General features: G+C 37.3%; 2 protein-coding genes across 5 annotated transcripts; both read left to right on the top strand.

Moving 5' to 3' along the window:
- The first annotated feature begins 26 nt into the window (after window positions 1-26).
- prdm1c (PR domain containing 1c, with ZNF domain) lies at window positions 27-7,088 on the top strand. Of its 3 annotated transcripts, none has more exons than XM_065255796.2 (7): window positions 27-153; window positions 1,264-1,447; window positions 2,031-2,153; window positions 4,384-4,642; window positions 4,771-5,552; window positions 5,665-5,793; window positions 5,883-7,088. In XM_065255796.2, the coding sequence occupies exons 2-7, from the start codon at window positions 1,286-1,288 to the stop codon at window positions 6,315-6,317; spliced, it is 1,890 nt and encodes a 629-aa protein (XP_065111868.1). In that variant the 5' UTR covers window positions 27-153; window positions 1,264-1,285; the 3' UTR covers window positions 6,318-7,088. The 3 variants fall into 3 exon arrangements, with proteins under 3 accessions (XP_065111868.1, XP_073667480.1, XP_073667481.1); XM_073811379.1 differs by having other exon boundaries at window positions 30-138; XM_073811380.1 differs by lacking the exon at window positions 27-153 and having other exon boundaries at window positions 587-1,447.
- Window positions 7,089-7,726: 638 nt separating this feature from the next.
- Window positions 7,727-16,782, top strand: xkr5a (XK related 5a). Of its 2 annotated transcripts, XM_065256415.2 has the most exons (7): window positions 7,727-8,095; window positions 9,137-9,320; window positions 9,577-9,749; window positions 10,157-10,369; window positions 12,021-12,190; window positions 12,323-12,434; window positions 12,582-16,782. In XM_065256415.2, the coding sequence occupies exons 1-7, from the start codon at window positions 7,990-7,992 to the stop codon at window positions 13,523-13,525; spliced, it is 1,902 nt and encodes a 633-aa protein (XP_065112487.1). In that variant the 5' UTR covers window positions 7,727-7,989; the 3' UTR covers window positions 13,526-16,782. The 2 variants fall into 2 exon arrangements, with proteins under 2 accessions (XP_065112487.1, XP_073667479.1); XM_073811378.1 differs by lacking the exon at window positions 7,727-8,095 and having other exon boundaries at window positions 9,192-9,320; window positions 10,215-10,369.
- Window positions 16,783-16,794: the final 12 nt, after the last annotated feature.

Below are 16,794 nucleotides of genomic sequence, written 5' to 3'. Positions count from 1 at the left end.
AGAGAGAGAGAGAGAGAGAGAGGGTGGAGGAAGACGCTGGGTGGAGTTTGTCTTCATCTGATGTCTGAATGAATAGAGGAGGATTTGACTTTCAAGAGAGAGACAGAGACACAGCTTGACTCTAACATCATATGACAGGTAAAGAGACTCAGAGTAAGTCTGCACTTTACTTTATTCAAAGTTGATCTATGGTTGTGATTGTGTGTGCACACGTGTGTGAGAGAGAGAGAGTGACAGTCAGCTGAAGGTTTTTATTGACTCAGCTCAACTCTTCAGTTCAGATGTTAAGTGTTTGTCTGTCTGACAGTCAGCTGAAGGTTTTCGTGATGTTGAGAGTCTTATGTTGTGGTCACAGCTCTGTGTTTGTGTGGAATGTGTGAGCAAGAGCCGCTGCATTATTGAGTTTCATTCTTACTGGTGTGTTAATCTGAATTCCCACATCATACCGACACGATGTCAAACATATGTGCATTTAAACTGAGCAAACTAAAAGAAATTGAAAAAAATATATATATGCATAAAAATGTTTGTAGTCATGTTTTTTTATTAAAATGTACACTGTACAAAATTCAGCAACTTGGTTTTGCAAGTCAATTCAAACTTGACATTGTTTAAGTTAAAGTAACATAGACATATATATTAATTTGACAAAAAATGCTGCATATTTTTTTGAAGGGTATGCATTATATGTAGTTATATATAAGGGTCAAAACTGCCAAGAAGTGTTTTCCTAAAATTCCTTAGGAGAAATAAAAAGTTTAAAAGACATATGCGATTATTCAGATTTTCCAGAGAAAATCAAAAATCTCAAAATGTGCTTGTGTCATCAGAAAAAATTTATGCATTTAGTATTTGCTTTTATTAAAGGAGTAGTCCACTTTAAAGATGGGGTCCATTGACTTTTCATAGAAGGACACATATATACTATGGTAAGTCAATGGGCCCCATCTATAAAGTGGACTACTCCTTTAAGAGATTGTGATTATTTTAAATTATTGTGCTTTAAGATATACATTGTGCCTGTATTTGATCCACAAGTTAAGTAACCCTAACCAACTTCATCGCTACCACAGAGCAATGCCCCAGAAACTAACCAGAACAACATCAAAGCAACCACTTAAAAAAATAAACCTTAGAAAAACCATAGAAAGTGCATTTAGTTGTGGTGGGCTATGCATAGGCCACATTTCTAAACTAAATCTACATCTCATTATTTTTAACATGGTTTATAATTTGTGTTTATTTTCTGTCTGTCTTCACCAGATGCAATATTTACACTTTCAAAATGCCAACTAAAATCACAGCAAGCAACAGCGTCATTGTCCACACAGCAGATCAACCGACCAATCGCGTTAAAGATCAATGTGAGCCAGATATGAATGTGTGGATCAGAACCAGAGCACAAACATCATTACCCAGAAACCTCAGGTTTACATATCACAATCAGGTATACACACACATACTGAAATATAATTAGACACAAAATGTATGAATTACATAGCAAACAACACCTGTGTGAAGCTGAAAAGGACCTGACCTCATTCATCCGTTAAAATCATCTTGATAACAGTTAGTTAAACGATTTGTGCAAAAACGTCTTAGAAGTTAGATCAGTTTTAGTCTTAAGAAAGCACCATTTGTTTTCAGAGACCCTGTCTGTGAATCAATCTAATAATGAGATTTGGAGCATCAAAGTTTGACATGATCTCCTTATTCAGTCAATGTTATATTTTCACAGATTATGTAGGATGATTTTATGTAGAAAATCATAAAAAAATGACATTAACTGGGTTTATTTTTCACAGGGTTACATGCAATGGCATTCATGCATGTTAAACTGCTTTTTGGCATATTAGTGCTCACATAAAAACACACAGATGATCAACTTTCACACTATAAGGCTCATGCCCACAAAAGGAAACTATACTTCACAGTAAATGTCAAAGTAAACGTACATCATCACCTGTCACACACGTTGGTTTTGCTGATAATGTTTTGGATGTTTTATTTTTCTCTGCGTGCGTTTCTAGAAGGTTCTGGGTGTTTTTACTACGGAAGAAGTTCCTGCTGGAACACAGTTTGGTCCGCTGCACGTAGATCTTCTTCGATCTGAAGATACGCCATCGGACATCCGCAGGCATCACATCTGGACGGTACGTTAGCAGAACTGAGAGTGAGAAAAAGAAAAAGTGTGGGAAAGAGAGATCGAAAACCATTCTGAGTCATTGGGGTTCATATTAACTAGTCATGTTTCAGAAGTGTGTGTTTGTGTGTAATGGTTTTGGGTTTCTCTGACGCACTGCTCCTCGCTTACATGTGCCAGTAAAACTATACACTCATACCTCACACATTGACTCAGCAAGGAAGTGGCAAACAGGTACACACACACACACACACACACACACACACACACACACACACACACACACACACACACACACAGACACACACACACTTTAAACAGCATTTCCACACTCTAAGAAATAAAGTTTCAAAGTCTGTCCCTGGGACGGTACCCTTTTTAAAGGTCCAATATGTACCTTCGAGGTATTAATATGCACTCTTTGGGTACAAATGTGTACTATTTAAAAGTGTACCTCCCCAGTGACAGCTTTTGTGCCTTATTTTCTGAGAGTGCAGAAAACATGCAATGCAAATGCATTATAATTGAATTCCTTCTTCAATAGTAACTAGCTAACTATATGCAATGCATATGCATTCATTATACTTCATTGTCTTACAGACCTTATAGTTGATTTCCTTTTGGTAAAAAAAAAACATTGCAAAAACATTCTTGTCAAATCTACATATAAATTTATGACGTGCAAAACCAAGTTGTTTTAACTTCATGCTGCATTTTTTTTACAGAGTAATACACTTAAAGGTGCAGTGTGTAAATTTAAGTGGCATCTAGCGGTGAGGTTGCGAATTGCAACCAACGGCTTAGTCCACTGCTAACCCCTCGCTGTTGAAACACATAGAGAAGCTATGGCACCGGACAAACATGTCATCGTCGAAGACAACTTAGTAAAAAAATGTGTCCGTTAAGGGCTTCTGTAGAAAAATGGCGGCACAAAATGGCGACTTCCATGTAAGGGGACCCTCTTTGTATGTAGATAAAAAGGTCTCGTTCTAAGGTAATAAACACATAACAGTTCATTATGAAAGGTCTTTATACACCCCTGATAATATAGTTTTGTATATTATTTTGCATTTCGGTCACGAGATCCTTCTAAAAATTACACACTGCACCTTTAAGAATTTAAATTTAAGGGGGCATATCATGAAAATCTGAATTTTTTTCATGTTTAAGTGCTATTATTGGGTCCCTGGTGCTTTTATCAACCTAGAACATGCATAGAAACCATTTTCTGCAAGCATGTGAAAAAATAGCTGATTGAAATTTGGCTCCCCTTGTGATGTCAGAAGGGGATAATACTGCCCCTTAATCTGCACTTAATCCAACCACGGTACTGCCATTTAGTACAGAGATCATCTTATTTGCAAGGACACACCCAAAAACGGCACATTTTTGCTCACACCTACAAAGTGGAAATTTTAAAATGTTATAATAAATTATCTATATGATATTTTGAGCTAAAACTTCACAAACGTACTCTGGGGACACCAAAGATTTATTTTACATTTTTTAAAAGTAACTTTGTAAAATGTCCCCTTTAAGAATAAAAAACTGTATATTTTTATATGGTAGGTAACTTTGTGAAAGAAACATAGATTCCCTCAAAAGGAACTAAACAGATTGAAAAAAACTGAAAAAGTGGGGATAGAGAGAAAGAGACAGACAGACAGAGAGCAACAGATGTCATAATAAGGTCACACAGATGGGCCGTTTAACCAATAGCTAAACTACCCAATCAAATAACGAAACCATAACGTTTAACTTTCACACACACAGATGTGTTCTTTAAATCTGAAAGCAAAGACCTTTCGTTTCCTGAACCCCTCAAAATTCATCAGTGCATGACGTTTGCTGATGCAAGCATTTTTGCTATTGCTCAGACTGAAGGATTACAACAATTTCAGTATGCAACTGCAAAAGGATAGGGTGGACTCTTTAAATTACACAAGCAAATCTTACACACAACCATGCACATATGTTCCCATAGCTTAACTCGTAGAGCATTGCGCCGCTGGCCAATGCAAAAGTCATGGGTTTGATTCTCAGGGATCAGACATACGGTTAAAAATGTATAGCTTGAATGTACTGTAAGTCACTTTGGATTAAATCACCGGTCCAATGCATAAAAAGAAATGTACCATCATGCAAGCAGGTTTAATATACAGCATGCATCACTCACATTTGTAGTATTTCTTTCGAGAACTTTGGATTAAAATATATGGACATTTTTTTGTCTTTTTCAGATCTTTGTAGAGGGAAGATTACATCACTTCCTGTCTCGTGAGGATGAGAGCAGCAGCAACTGGATGCTTTTCATCAACTCTGCTCCGTCTCCTTGGCAACAGAATCTTGCAGCATGCCAAATTGGGATGCAGATTTACTTCTACACAATAAGAGCTCTGAGGTCAGGGGAGGAGCTGCTTGTGGGGCGGAGTCTGGAATACGGCCGGCCAATCACCAGTTTAGGAATTTCTTACGTGAAACTGCCATTTTCCACACACTGTGAGTGATCTCTGTGCATTTTAATATTCATATTTCTTATAATAAATTACATACATTTATGTATGATTTTTTTTTCATTTAAATAACACAAGTATTGTAAATAATATGTGTGTGTTGTCTGGCTTTAGCTCAAAATCATAAAAACCAAGTGTGTGTGGAAATACAAAATCCAGTGAGGAAGAAAAAACGAGGTCACACCATCACTGAGATCCTGCAGTCTGACTACAGTTTTCCGACTACCAGAAGTCCCAATACGCTTCATCTGAAAGACACTTGCACCCCTCATTCCAAATATGACCTTAAAAGTAAAAAAGTGGCCCAGTCTGACATCGCTATGACTCTAAAGATGACATCTGATATAGACAACTCTACTATCCCACAATCCTTTCTGCAAAAGCACATCTCCCCTTTCATTTGTAATGTGCACCAACCAAAGGGATTTGATCTGACAACACCACACGTGTCCCACGACATCCAACATCCACCAATTCGCATGCATCCATCTTTTTTGAGACTTACATCTAATGAGAATGACTTTACATTGGCGTTGACCGATAGAAATGACCTCGGACTTCCAAAAGCCGATGAGGTGAGCGTTCCTGTGAAGACCAATCTAAGGAACCACAGTTCGACATCAACAGAACTTAAAGACGACACAAAATCACCAAATCTCTCCAAAGCTATTGCTGACATCACAGCCAAGACAGAGCCATCAGAGGTGGGTGTGGCTGCCCCGGGTGTTTCTAGCTCCTCCCACCATGACACAGACTTGCAGGATCTACGCATGGCGAAGCATGAACAGACAATAGGTTATCGGGCATTACCGTACCCATTACAGAGACGCAATGGAAAGATTCAGTATGAATGTAATGTATGTGGGAAAAACTTCACTCAGCTCTCAAATCTGAAGGTACGTCAATGAAAAATTAAAAAAAATATTGTTTATTTGAAGATATAAGGAATAAATGCATAGATCTAAAATGACTAAGTGTTCCTCTAATTTTACATCATCTTTTATTTAGGTGCACCTGAGAGTCCACAGCGGTGAGAAACCGTACCGATGTGCTACCTGCAGGAGAAACTTTTCCCAACTAGCTCACCTTCAAAAACACATCCTGGTCCACACGGGAGAAAAACCATACGGATGCCATGTAAGTACTTAAAATACGCTAAAAGTTTTCTTTATAACTTTGTAGACATAAAGTATGCTTAACATTTTACCTGATGTGTTTCCATACAGGTGTGTGCCAGGCATTTCAGCAGCAGCAGTAACCTGAAGACTCACCTGCGTCTTCACTCAGGTGAGCGGCCATACGTGTGTAAGCAGTGCCCCGCCCGCTTCACCCAGCACATCCACCTGCGCCTCCACAGACGCCTGCACGCCTCCCCACGACCACATCAGTGTCCAGAGTGCTTTCGCAGGTACACACACCTGTGCAGCCTACAGATCCACCTGCACCGATTTTGTCCTGCCACCAGTCTCACAGGCTCCGCCTCTCAGTTGAGCTTAGCCAATGAAGAGGTGGAGAAGTTTGACATGAGTGATGCTGCAGGAAACCTTGAGGTTGTCATGGAGATGGCATCTATAGAGAGGATTTGTCAGATGATCTGGGCACGAGTGCTTGCAGTTCGGTCTGATCACCAGCAGAGAGCAGCACAGAAAGCCTGTACATAAAAACAGTTTTGATGAAAAATATAAGGTTACTTTTGAACAAGATGGAGATTTATCAACTTGACTGTGCTTATATATATGTAAATGTTTTGGTATGAAAAAATCTAATATGCCGTACTTAAATGAACTTTGTAGCTAAATGTTTTTTTTAATTTTCAAAAGAGACTTTATATAATGACCCGTATATCTGCCTTAGCACTGAAATACAGATTTTTATAGTAGCATTGATATTCAAACCTATATTCATTCAGAGTTAATTTATGTAGGCTTTCATTTTTATAATTTTATAGTAATTTTTATATTAGAGTGTTTGTGTTAGAAATAAAACTTAATAAAACATCTCGTGTCACTTTATAAATGCACTGTACTAAAACATGTGATCTCAAATGACAATAAAAGCATTTAAAAAAAAGTCGTTCTCAGAACAAGCTGATTTTTCATTTAAGTTGGGGCATGTTGTCACATGGGTTTAATGTGTTGTGATTCTGTATTTTGTGTTCTTTACTTTATTTTAACAGTCAGAAATAAACTTGAATATCCTTTAATACATTTTTGTGAAAAAGTGAACTTGAAGTATTGAACATGCACCCCATGGCATGGGTCAATGCTCACATGAACCTTATCTTTTTGAAGGACAAAAATAAAGTGTGACAACCTGCTCCACCTTCCATATAATTTGCAATATGTTATACATTATAATAATTAAATACAAAATATACTACACAACACTTTTGCAGAATTAAAGAGGGACAATTCACCCCCCAAAAAAATTAATTTCTGTCATCATTTTCTCATCTTCATGTTGTGCTAAACCTGTATGAATTTATTTTTCTGATGAACACAAAAGAAGATATTTTTTTGACTTTCAGAGTAGGAAAAACAAATACAATGTAATTCAATGGGTACCAGCAACTGTGTGCAAAATATTTTCTTTTGTGTTTATCAGAAAAAAGAAATTCATACAGATTTACAACAACATGAGGATGAGAAAATGATGACAGAATTTTCATTTTTGGGTGGACTATCCCTTTAACACGCGCACGAACGCAAATAGTCCTATACTACACAACACTTTTGCAGAATTAAAGGGACAATTCACCCAAAAAAAATAAACATTTCTGTCATCATTTTCTCATCTTTATGTTGTGCTAAACCTGTAGGAATTTATTTTTCTGATGAATACAAAAGAAGATATTTTGATAAATGATGGTAAACACACAGCTGATTGTAACCATAGTAGGAAAAACAAATACAATGGAATTCAATGGGTACCAGCAACTGTATGCAAAATATTTTATTTTGTGTTCATCAGAAAAAAGAAATTCATACAGATTTACAACAAAATGAGGATGAATAAATGATGACAGAATTTTCATTTTTGGGTGAATATCCCTTTAACACGCGCACGAACCCACACGCGCACGCACACAGCATGTCCACTTACTGCAAATATGCATATACAAATGCAGCATAAGTCATTACGAAATGCGAATTTTTTCCATACACTTATACAGAAGAAATACAAAGATTTTATGATCGCGTGTTCACTGTCTCTTTAAAATCCAACCGCATGACGTCAGATATTTTGACAGGACGACGGAGAAACCGGATCCGCCACTGACAACAACAACAAACACAAAGATGTCCCGGGGAAGCGCGAGTGCTGCTCGGTGAGATGCCGGTAACGGCGGCGGAGTGGAGAGGATGCGGCGGCGCACGCTGCTGGCGCGTACTGATGCTCGCTGCCTCCGCGCTCCTGATGTTGGCGGAGAGACTGGCGCGTGAGTGACCTTATAGCGCACACATAACTGAATGAATCTCGTGCACATCATATATCACTGTAACCGCATGCATGCAATTATAACGACAGTGCCTATATTACTGTGTCATATTTTTATACACTGATTTAGTCTATAATACCATGGTACTGATTGATCCAATATGCATGTTCAGAACTAAAAAACATGGTGGGGGAGATATAGTGTAACGTGGTAGTACCACTGTACTTTTTGCTGCATGATTGCAGGTTAAATGTGAAATAACCAATGAAAATGATTGGTGATCAATATTACTGCATTGATGATGATGATCCCTAAAATGAAGACATTTTAAAATGTAATTAGTAAATTTGGTATTAGTCATTGTTACACACCCCATTGTTATTTAACCAAGCGTTGGGTCAAAAAGGGACAAACCTAGCAGGTTGGTTGAATTAATCCAGAAAATGTTACATCCCAGCATTTTTGGTTGAAACAACACAAATTACAACTAAACGGGTTGGGTTTGTCCCTGTTTGATCCAACGCTTAATAACCCAGCATTTTGTAAAAGTGTAGTTTCTGTTAACCAATGAAGTAATGAGTTATGAACTCTTAGCCTGCATTATTATGTATATACAAAAGACTAAGAGGATGGGAAGTGATACTGAGATTAAAATGAGGAAATAATATAAAAAAGATGGCAACAAAATAGTAGCAGCTGTAATATGATGATTGCATATAACATTACTTCTTAACCTGGATGATATTCTCTGATCCCATTCCTTGCTTTGAAATGATGTGCATTATTTAAGAGTTCCTGTTATGTCATATAATACCCTTGCTGGGTCATTTTCAACCCGTTGGGTTAAATTAACGCAGAAATTTTTTTGAACCGAACAACCGAGCATAAGTTAATTTGCAAACCAATATGTTGGGTTTGTTTCTTTGTGACCCAACGCTGGGCTGAAAATAACCCAGCATTGTTTAATTCACGTACGCAGATGTTAATGTTTAATGATAACACATTTGCTTGTGGTTTGTTTGTTTGTTCTCCGTTTATCAGTTCTGTACTGTATCGGGTTCTACCTGTGGCGGAATGAGTTGTGTTTGGGCGGCCTGACCTTTGCCCTCTTGTTACCGGGGTCACTAGTGCAGGTGTTGAGTTTCAGGTGGTACAGAGCCGACGGAGACACACGAATTTGTCAAAGTTTCATCATACACACGCTGCACCTGGGCATCTTCAAAAGGTTTGTCATCATTAAACCTTGTATGACTTTGGACTTCACATTATGACAACATTTATATAACATTGATATTTAGCAGGCACTTATATCCAAATTGAGGAAAACGAAAGAGTTTCAAATGAAACAAATATGAAAGTATTTTGTTTTAAAGAGCAGCTCTTTTTCACAGAAGAATATAAAGTGTTAAGGTGAAATTAAAATGTTCAAGTTTGACTAAACTGTACGAGTTTCATTCACATGTGTTTGCATGGCTTGTCAGGTTATGGGACTGCACCATAAGCGAGTGGACGGCACATTCACATGCGCAGGAGGTGATGCAGCAGGCGGATGCGTCTGCTCTGCGTCTGCTAGAGGTCTTGCTGATGACCCTGCCGCAGACACTTCTGCAGACGTATGCGCTTACGGATACCAGCTACAGTCTCTCGTCTCCAGGTCAGTCCTCATGACGTGAGCTCTACAGTTACAGACATGATTGAAACTAGGGCTGCACGATATTGACAGAAATATGTTAACTTGCGATATATGCTGTGCAAAACAATTCTTTAAGTTGCAAAAATCTATTTGAATAATAATAAAATAATATATTTAAAAACTGCATACATGTTTCACAGTCTGCTACCTGCATTATGCATAACTTTTTAAAGTATTAAAATCATATTGCAAAGCATTGTGATTTGTGTATTGCAACATGCACATTTGCTGTGATTGCGGTATATCATATTGCAGCCCTGAAACACATGTCTATCAGTCTACAGGATAAAGTAAAAATACAATGACAAATTTGGTAACAGAAAAGAGTGATATACAGTAACAGATTTGCGTTCTTCATTGTACCGCAGTGGCTCTGTGTGCCGGTTTGTGTTTGCTTTCGTTGTCCTGGACGTTGGTGCTGTACAGTCGGGCGTGTTGTCTCATTCGTCCCGGGCACTTGCAGATGCCACCAGCCGCACTCCTGTGCCAGCTGCTTTGGAGGGCGGGGATGTTAGCTGCCCGCTTCACCAGCATCGCCCTGTTCACCCGAACCTTTGGCTGCTGGGTCGTCGGCGTCATGGGTGAGTCTGATCCAAATAAACTTCAGAAAGAAGAAAGATTACTCATAACATGTCATACTCATTTACAACGATTATTTTAGTAGATTTTATTACTGCTATACAATGAATGAAACCAGCATACACTCACATTAAAAATAAAGGTGCTTTAAGGACCTTTAAAGAGCACCTATTGTCCGATTCACGTTTTTATTTTTATTTTGCTGTATAAGTGTGTATTTGTTCATGTTAACTATATGCAAACGGTACAAACCCCAAAGTAAACAATGACTCGAGTTATCGTCTCCAACATAAATCTCTTTTCTTGGACTACAACAAACACACGGATTGTAGGCAACAGTTTACTTCTTGAGATTGGTAATGTAGACAAGACAGACATTATCATAATTCCTCCCGTTTGGACTCACAGCCTGTAAGTTAACTCCTGTTAGCATTGTATTATGAGCGAATCTTTCAAACATGGTAAGGAGCATTGTTTTTTAGCAATGAAATAGGTGCTCTTTAACATCTGAAAACTTTTCTGTATCAAAATTTGTGGTGATAAAATATTCTTCAGATTATAAAAAGATATGAAAGAAATGGTTCTTCTATGGCATCGTAGTGTAGAAACGTTTCTTGTTTTGCAATAGTTGTCATTTCACAATCTAGGTTAACTATTAGACCCGATATAGTCCGGCTATGAGTAACCCACTTTTAGTCAAAATAAATTAAATTTAGTTACATGTTATGTTTGCCAAAATAACTTCATGTAAGCAAAGTCAACAGGGATTACAAGGTGTTTGGTTTCATTTATTTATTTTATTTTATTTTTGAGTTATAGTTCGACGTCTATTAAATTTTTCACTGGCAGCCCTTGTTTTAGCCTAGAAATCTGTGCTGTGTTGGGCGTCTATTAGATGTCTTTTCAATGCAAAATTGCTTGCTGGGTATTAATCTTCAATTTTTTAAGAGTGCAGTACAATAATTTTTTTTAAACCTGTATAAAGGAAATGGAAGCAAAATGAAAATAATGAATATAACCTTAATATTGTGTGTTTCACAATTTAAACACTTTAAGGGAAAATACCACGAATATTTGACTATAGTGCTAATTGGGTCCCCAGTGCTTTTATCAACTTAGAAAATGTGAAAAAGATCAACTCAGTAACTTAGTTTTGGTAAACAATTCTCTGCAAGCATATGAAAAATTAGGTCATTGAAATTTGGCTCCCTCTATGATGTCATAAGGGGATCTTATTATAATTGCAACGGCCCTTAATCTGCACTACCCAACCACAGCACTGCCATTTAATGCGGAGTAGAGGCAGAAAATAATTGACAGGACAATTTTGTTTTAATTTCAACAAACCACCATCATTGTGATCAGTGTTTGGATGTCATCAGCTCATTTGCATTTAAAAGGACACACCCAAAACAGCACATTTTTGCTTGCACATACAAAGTGACAATTTCACCATGCTATAATATGGTATTTTGAGCTTAAACTTCACATATGTACTCTGGGGACACCAAAGATTTATTTTGCATCTTGTGAAATGTCACCTTTAATGTAATATTTTTGACATTACAGTGATGAAAATTGGGGAGGGGTGATGCTAATATACTTTTCTTAAAAAAAACTCAAATTTCTCTCTGTTGTTCCCCTATTAAACAGCATCTCATTGGCTGATCGCTGCGCTCTGGTTGGTCTCCCAGCAGACTGACATCTATGTGGGACAGTGGTCATGGCGTGTGTTTAACATTATAATGGGAGGCATCCATGTGTTTTTGTTTCTTAATGTGAAGAATGGCCCTTCACGGTTCCGCATGGCAGGATTTTACACGGTACACACACGCGCGCACACACACACACAAATGCAATAATCCTTTGTTGTTTATATGATCAAAGAGTTTTCTAATATTGTTTGTGATGTTATGAAATAGTTTTGTTATCAGTGATGTCTCTATAATGTGTAGGCAATGCTGCTTGAGAACGCTGTGCTGTTATTGGCTGCTTCTGACATCCTTACTGATGCATCATGGGATAGCCTGACCGTACCCACTGCTGTTCTGTGCAGCTTTCTGCTTGGTGAGACTTTGTGTGAGATTAGGTTAAGGTTTATTGTATTTAGTCAGCACAGTGTTATAGTTTTTTTTCACATTTAACATGTTAATTTTATGATCACACACTCTCTTTCTCTCTCTCGTTTTTTCGCTCTCTTTCTCTCTCTCTCAGGTCTGACCGCCTTGGTGTTGTACTATCGTTTCCTGCATCCCAAATCCACTGAAATCTCGCTGGGTTTGCATCAGCGTGGGCACATGGGCAGAGAATGTCTCCAGCAGGGTGATTCCTCCTCCTCTCTGGGAGACAAAAGTCTCCGCCCCACCCCTCTTCCTGCCCTTTTTCAGTCCTCTCACCCTTCATGCTCTCTCTCTGGAATTCCCGGATCGCTGCTGGAGCATCCCGGGAGCTGCGGAGTAAAACCGGACGGCGAGTGTCGACACCATCACTGGCTGCTTATCCGTCTCGCCCTAAAAACCGGTGACCCCGGCAAGATCAACGAGGCGTACGGGGCAGGTGGCGTCTCCGAGATACTGGTGACGGATCATAAGGAGGAGATCAGCGATGACGGGTGTGCGTTAACCTCAGACAGCAGGGACGACACAATGGCGCCTTTGTCCGACTGCAGGGAGGAGTTTGAGAGCGTGAGTGAAGCCAGAGAGGAAGAAGAGGACGAAGATGACAGTTTAGTAATGGAGAGCCCGCTGGAGTCGCCAGCATCGGAGTGCAAGAGAAGCTCGCCGGAGGGCAAATCCGTGCTCGGGGACAGTCCAGAGCCGAATTACTGCCCTACCGAATCCAGCTCCACCTTGTACTTCAGCGCTGACCCGCAGTCCCCCAGCAGCTCCAGTAACCCTCGCCTGGACCGCGAGATGCACTTTAGTTACGGTTCTGGTACTGGACTAGAAACTCTAGATGAGCTGAGCCCCATCTCTACTGATGGCGGACTTCACAGAGATCTTGCTAGGGGGCTTTTGGGCCGAGCCGGGCCCTGCTACACATCCACACCCGGACTGAATGGACAGGGGCTTCCAGAGAGTTCGGTTACACATCTAAGGGGACCCCGCAGGCAGGTCGTTCTCTCTCGCAGGGGTTTAGATGAGGACGGTGGGTTTTAGCGACGAATGCAAATGCGTAATCCGTCTCTTGTGAGATACTGTGGTCGAGTGAATTTAAGAAAAGTTATTGTCACTGTGTGAGGTTTCACTGTCTCATCTGTGCACTTTAGGGATATCATTTTTAAAAATGATGCATGGAAAATAGCATCAATACTTGTTGGCATTCTGAGCAAGTTTGATTCATGCATTGATAATCATTCATCTGAATGATCTACTACATGATGATGCATCATGCACTGTTGTATTTTACATACTTTCCCTTCCAGAATGTGAATTACCAGTGGCAAAAACAACAGATTTGTTGTTAAAACAGAAAGAAAACTGAATGCAATGCATCCCATTTCCAACCAGATTTTCTTTTTTTAAACTATGGCCAGTTGTGTGGCCCACCACCAGTAACATTAATTCATCACAGGGCATTCACTCATATTATGAAATGCAAGCAGGTTTTAAAAATGCAAACTTTAAAACTTGAACCTAGATCACTACATAATGAAAACATTAAGATATGGAAAACATTTTAACTAATATTTATTTTTTTATGTTTACATTTAAACTTTTATTCTGTTCTTCTATGTGTCTACTTATGTTCAGAATGGAATACTAAGCATACTGTTTACTGCATGCTTTGCAGTATACACTACATACTATCTACTAGTTCTTAATGTGATGATGTATACAATGTCTTTTGCAGTCCAATCAAATAACAACCAAATTTGGATGAAAATCTTCATTTTACTCTGAAAATGGACGAGGAGGTCGAGTGCATTGCATTATGTGACTCTAGTGCAGGATTTTTTTAACTTTATGATGCCCAAAATATGGACCCCCAAATACGTTTTGTGAGGGACCCCCTATACCTAAAATATATATAAGCAGTTTATATATTTTATGTATAATAAATATATATTCGGCTACACTTATAGAGTAATGCTGGATGTATGAAGAGATACATTTTTAATTAAAATGTATTTTTACCACAGCAACTTTTTAAATAAAAAAATCTTGTTTTATAGCAGATTTACTAAGAATCCGGCCTTATAAACCCCAATAAGTGAAATAAAGCAGACTGTAATAAGAAAAAAACACTAGAAAGATACAAAGAAAATAAAAATGAATGCATGTAGCAAGAAATAAGAGATAAACGCCTAAATATATTTTACAATTTTTCTTTGGCATTGTTCTCTGAAATTTTCTGGGGGCCCCTAGGCCAAGACCTCGTGGAAGCCCCCTGTGGATCCCCGGACCCCAGTTTGAAAACCCCTGCTCTAGTAGTGTATACTACACTAATTTTGGCTTATAATTATAAATGTAGATCATGCACCATATTTATAGAAAATATACTAAATAATACATAACACAGAAAAAAAATTATATCAACAAGTTTGTTGTTTTACTTTACCTTAACAAATGAAGTTAAATAATTTCAGCTTGTTTACAATTTATGTCAATACTAGTCAAAAACTTAAAATAGTAGGTTAAATTGTCTTGCATAACTAAGGCACTGCAGCGTTTTTTTTTTTTTTACAGCGGCTTACTGCATGAATACTACAAGTATGATAGTGTGCCATTCTGAACATAACACCACCTCCATAAAAACATAAAAAATCCACATGCTGGTAATGTGACAAGCACAATTCGTTCACAAGTTGCAGGCATTATGTCTTCTTTTTTGTTCAACTTGTATCCTATGATGTAATGTTACTCTTTTAAAGGGCTTTAGTCTGGATTATAGTATTTTTTGGCATACCATGTCTGATACAATTTATCCTATGATCAGATCAACTTAAACTCTCAAAAATAAAGGTGCCTCACAGCGATGCCATAGAAGAACTGTCTTTGGTTCCTCAATTAATCTCTTTTTTTTTTTACAAAGAACCTTTTTTGAAACAGAAAGGTTTTAAAGATGTTAACAAATCTTTATGAAACCATACAGCCAAAAAATAGTTCATCTATGGCATTGTGAAGAACTTTTATTTACTTTTATAGTGTAAGAGCAGGTTATTAATCACCAGTGTTGGGGAAAGTTACTTTTAAAAATAATGCATTACAATTGTTACTTACAAAAAAGTAACTAATTGTGTTACTTAGTTACTTTTCATTGAAAGTAATACTTACGTTACTTTTAAGTTACTTTTGTGTACTTTTTCTTACTTGGCTGAGGCTTGATCTCTTTCAGGAAGAGTAATCTACGTGACTACGTTCAGTTTAGTTCAGTAATTTTTTTATCGTATTCATTAAACTGAAAGTAACTCAAATATTAATGTGTACATTTGTTACTTCAGAAAAGAAATATTATCAAGTAATGCGTTACCCAAAACACTGTTAATCACAGCAGAAAGTGACATGCCTATAAGTCTTTTATAACAAATGATCACATTTTTATTTCTGTCCACAAATCTTGGATATTTGATTTTATATCATATTATAATTGCATCAGAGTGTTTGCTTTTATCTCCTGATACATCAGTCATATTATTATTATTTTGACTTTGCAGATAATAGTTCAATACTCTTTCCAGCCTAATCGTAAGATATTTAAATAGTTCTTTATATCCAGTCCAAAATGTATAATATGCTGTAACTGCATTTATTATGTAAAGATTCCAAAGTTATTTATTTAAAACTGAAACACAGTCATTTATTGTTAGATCTCATGTTAAATATTTTTGATTTTACAAAAACTATTTAATGTTTCAGTGAATATCTTACATATTACAATAATCTCTGAACACTGGGTGGTTTTTCACTTTTTGAAGTGTTTCTTTGTTTTTCTTTATGAGTGTGTATTTGTTATCTGCATGCTTTTTATATGAAGGATATATGTGTGCTTTAACAATAATACTGAGTTATTATGTGTCAAACTGGACTCTGTGTCAACATTTGCAATAATTTCCAAGCAAAGCATGAGCCATAACAGTCTATGGAGATTATCAGAATGTTTGTACGCTTTTTTGTGTGTGAATTGTTTTTCATTTAAAAACTGTGAATACTCATTAAATCCATCAATCCAAATTATTCCAAAATGTATAAATTATTATAATCTAAATTAATCACAGAGTAAATGTTTACCAGCATTGGTTAGGGTGAACCTCTTGAGCAATAAAATAAATATCATTATTAATAGGACAATAAAAAAATCTTTTCACAAAAATAATTAATTGATTTCACCTAAACGCATCAGGAAAGTATTTTTTGCTACCAAAATGTTTAAAAATCTTTGCACTAATTAAATAAAAGTAGTTCTCTTCAAAATATTTTGTGTGTTT

Source organism: Paramisgurnus dabryanus, chromosome 12 (assembly GCF_030506205.2).
Source record: "Paramisgurnus dabryanus chromosome 12, PD_genome_1.1, whole genome shotgun sequence".
In the NCBI taxonomy this organism is placed as follows: domain Eukaryota; kingdom Metazoa; phylum Chordata; class Actinopteri; order Cypriniformes; family Cobitidae; genus Paramisgurnus; species Paramisgurnus dabryanus.
The sequence above is the reverse complement of the archived record's forward strand: the minus strand, read 5'-3'. Positions and strand labels throughout refer to the sequence as shown.

Bases quoted from the DNA above. Each gene is read 5' to 3' on its own strand.
- prdm1c (XM_065255796.2), top strand. From the start codon at position 1,286: ATGCCAACTAAAATCACAGCAAGCAACAGCGTCATTGTCCACACAGCA. The intron at 2,154-4,383 runs GTACGTTAGCAG...TGTCTTTTTCAG, and splicing joins GCAGGCATCACATCTGGACG to ATCTTTGTAGAGGGAAGATT. The intron at 5,794-5,882 runs GTAAGTACTTAA...GTTTCCATACAG, and splicing joins AAAAACCATACGGATGCCAT to GTGTGTGCCAGGCATTTCAG.
- xkr5a (XM_065256415.2), top strand. From the start codon at position 7,990: ATGCCGGTAACGGCGGCGGAGTGGAGAGGATGCGGCGGCGCACGCTGC. The intron at 8,096-9,136 runs GTGAGTGACCTT...TCCGTTTATCAG, and splicing joins GTTGGCGGAGAGACTGGCGC to TTCTGTACTGTATCGGGTTC. The intron at 9,750-10,156 runs GTCAGTCCTCAT...ATTGTACCGCAG, and splicing joins CTACAGTCTCTCGTCTCCAG to TGGCTCTGTGTGCCGGTTTG.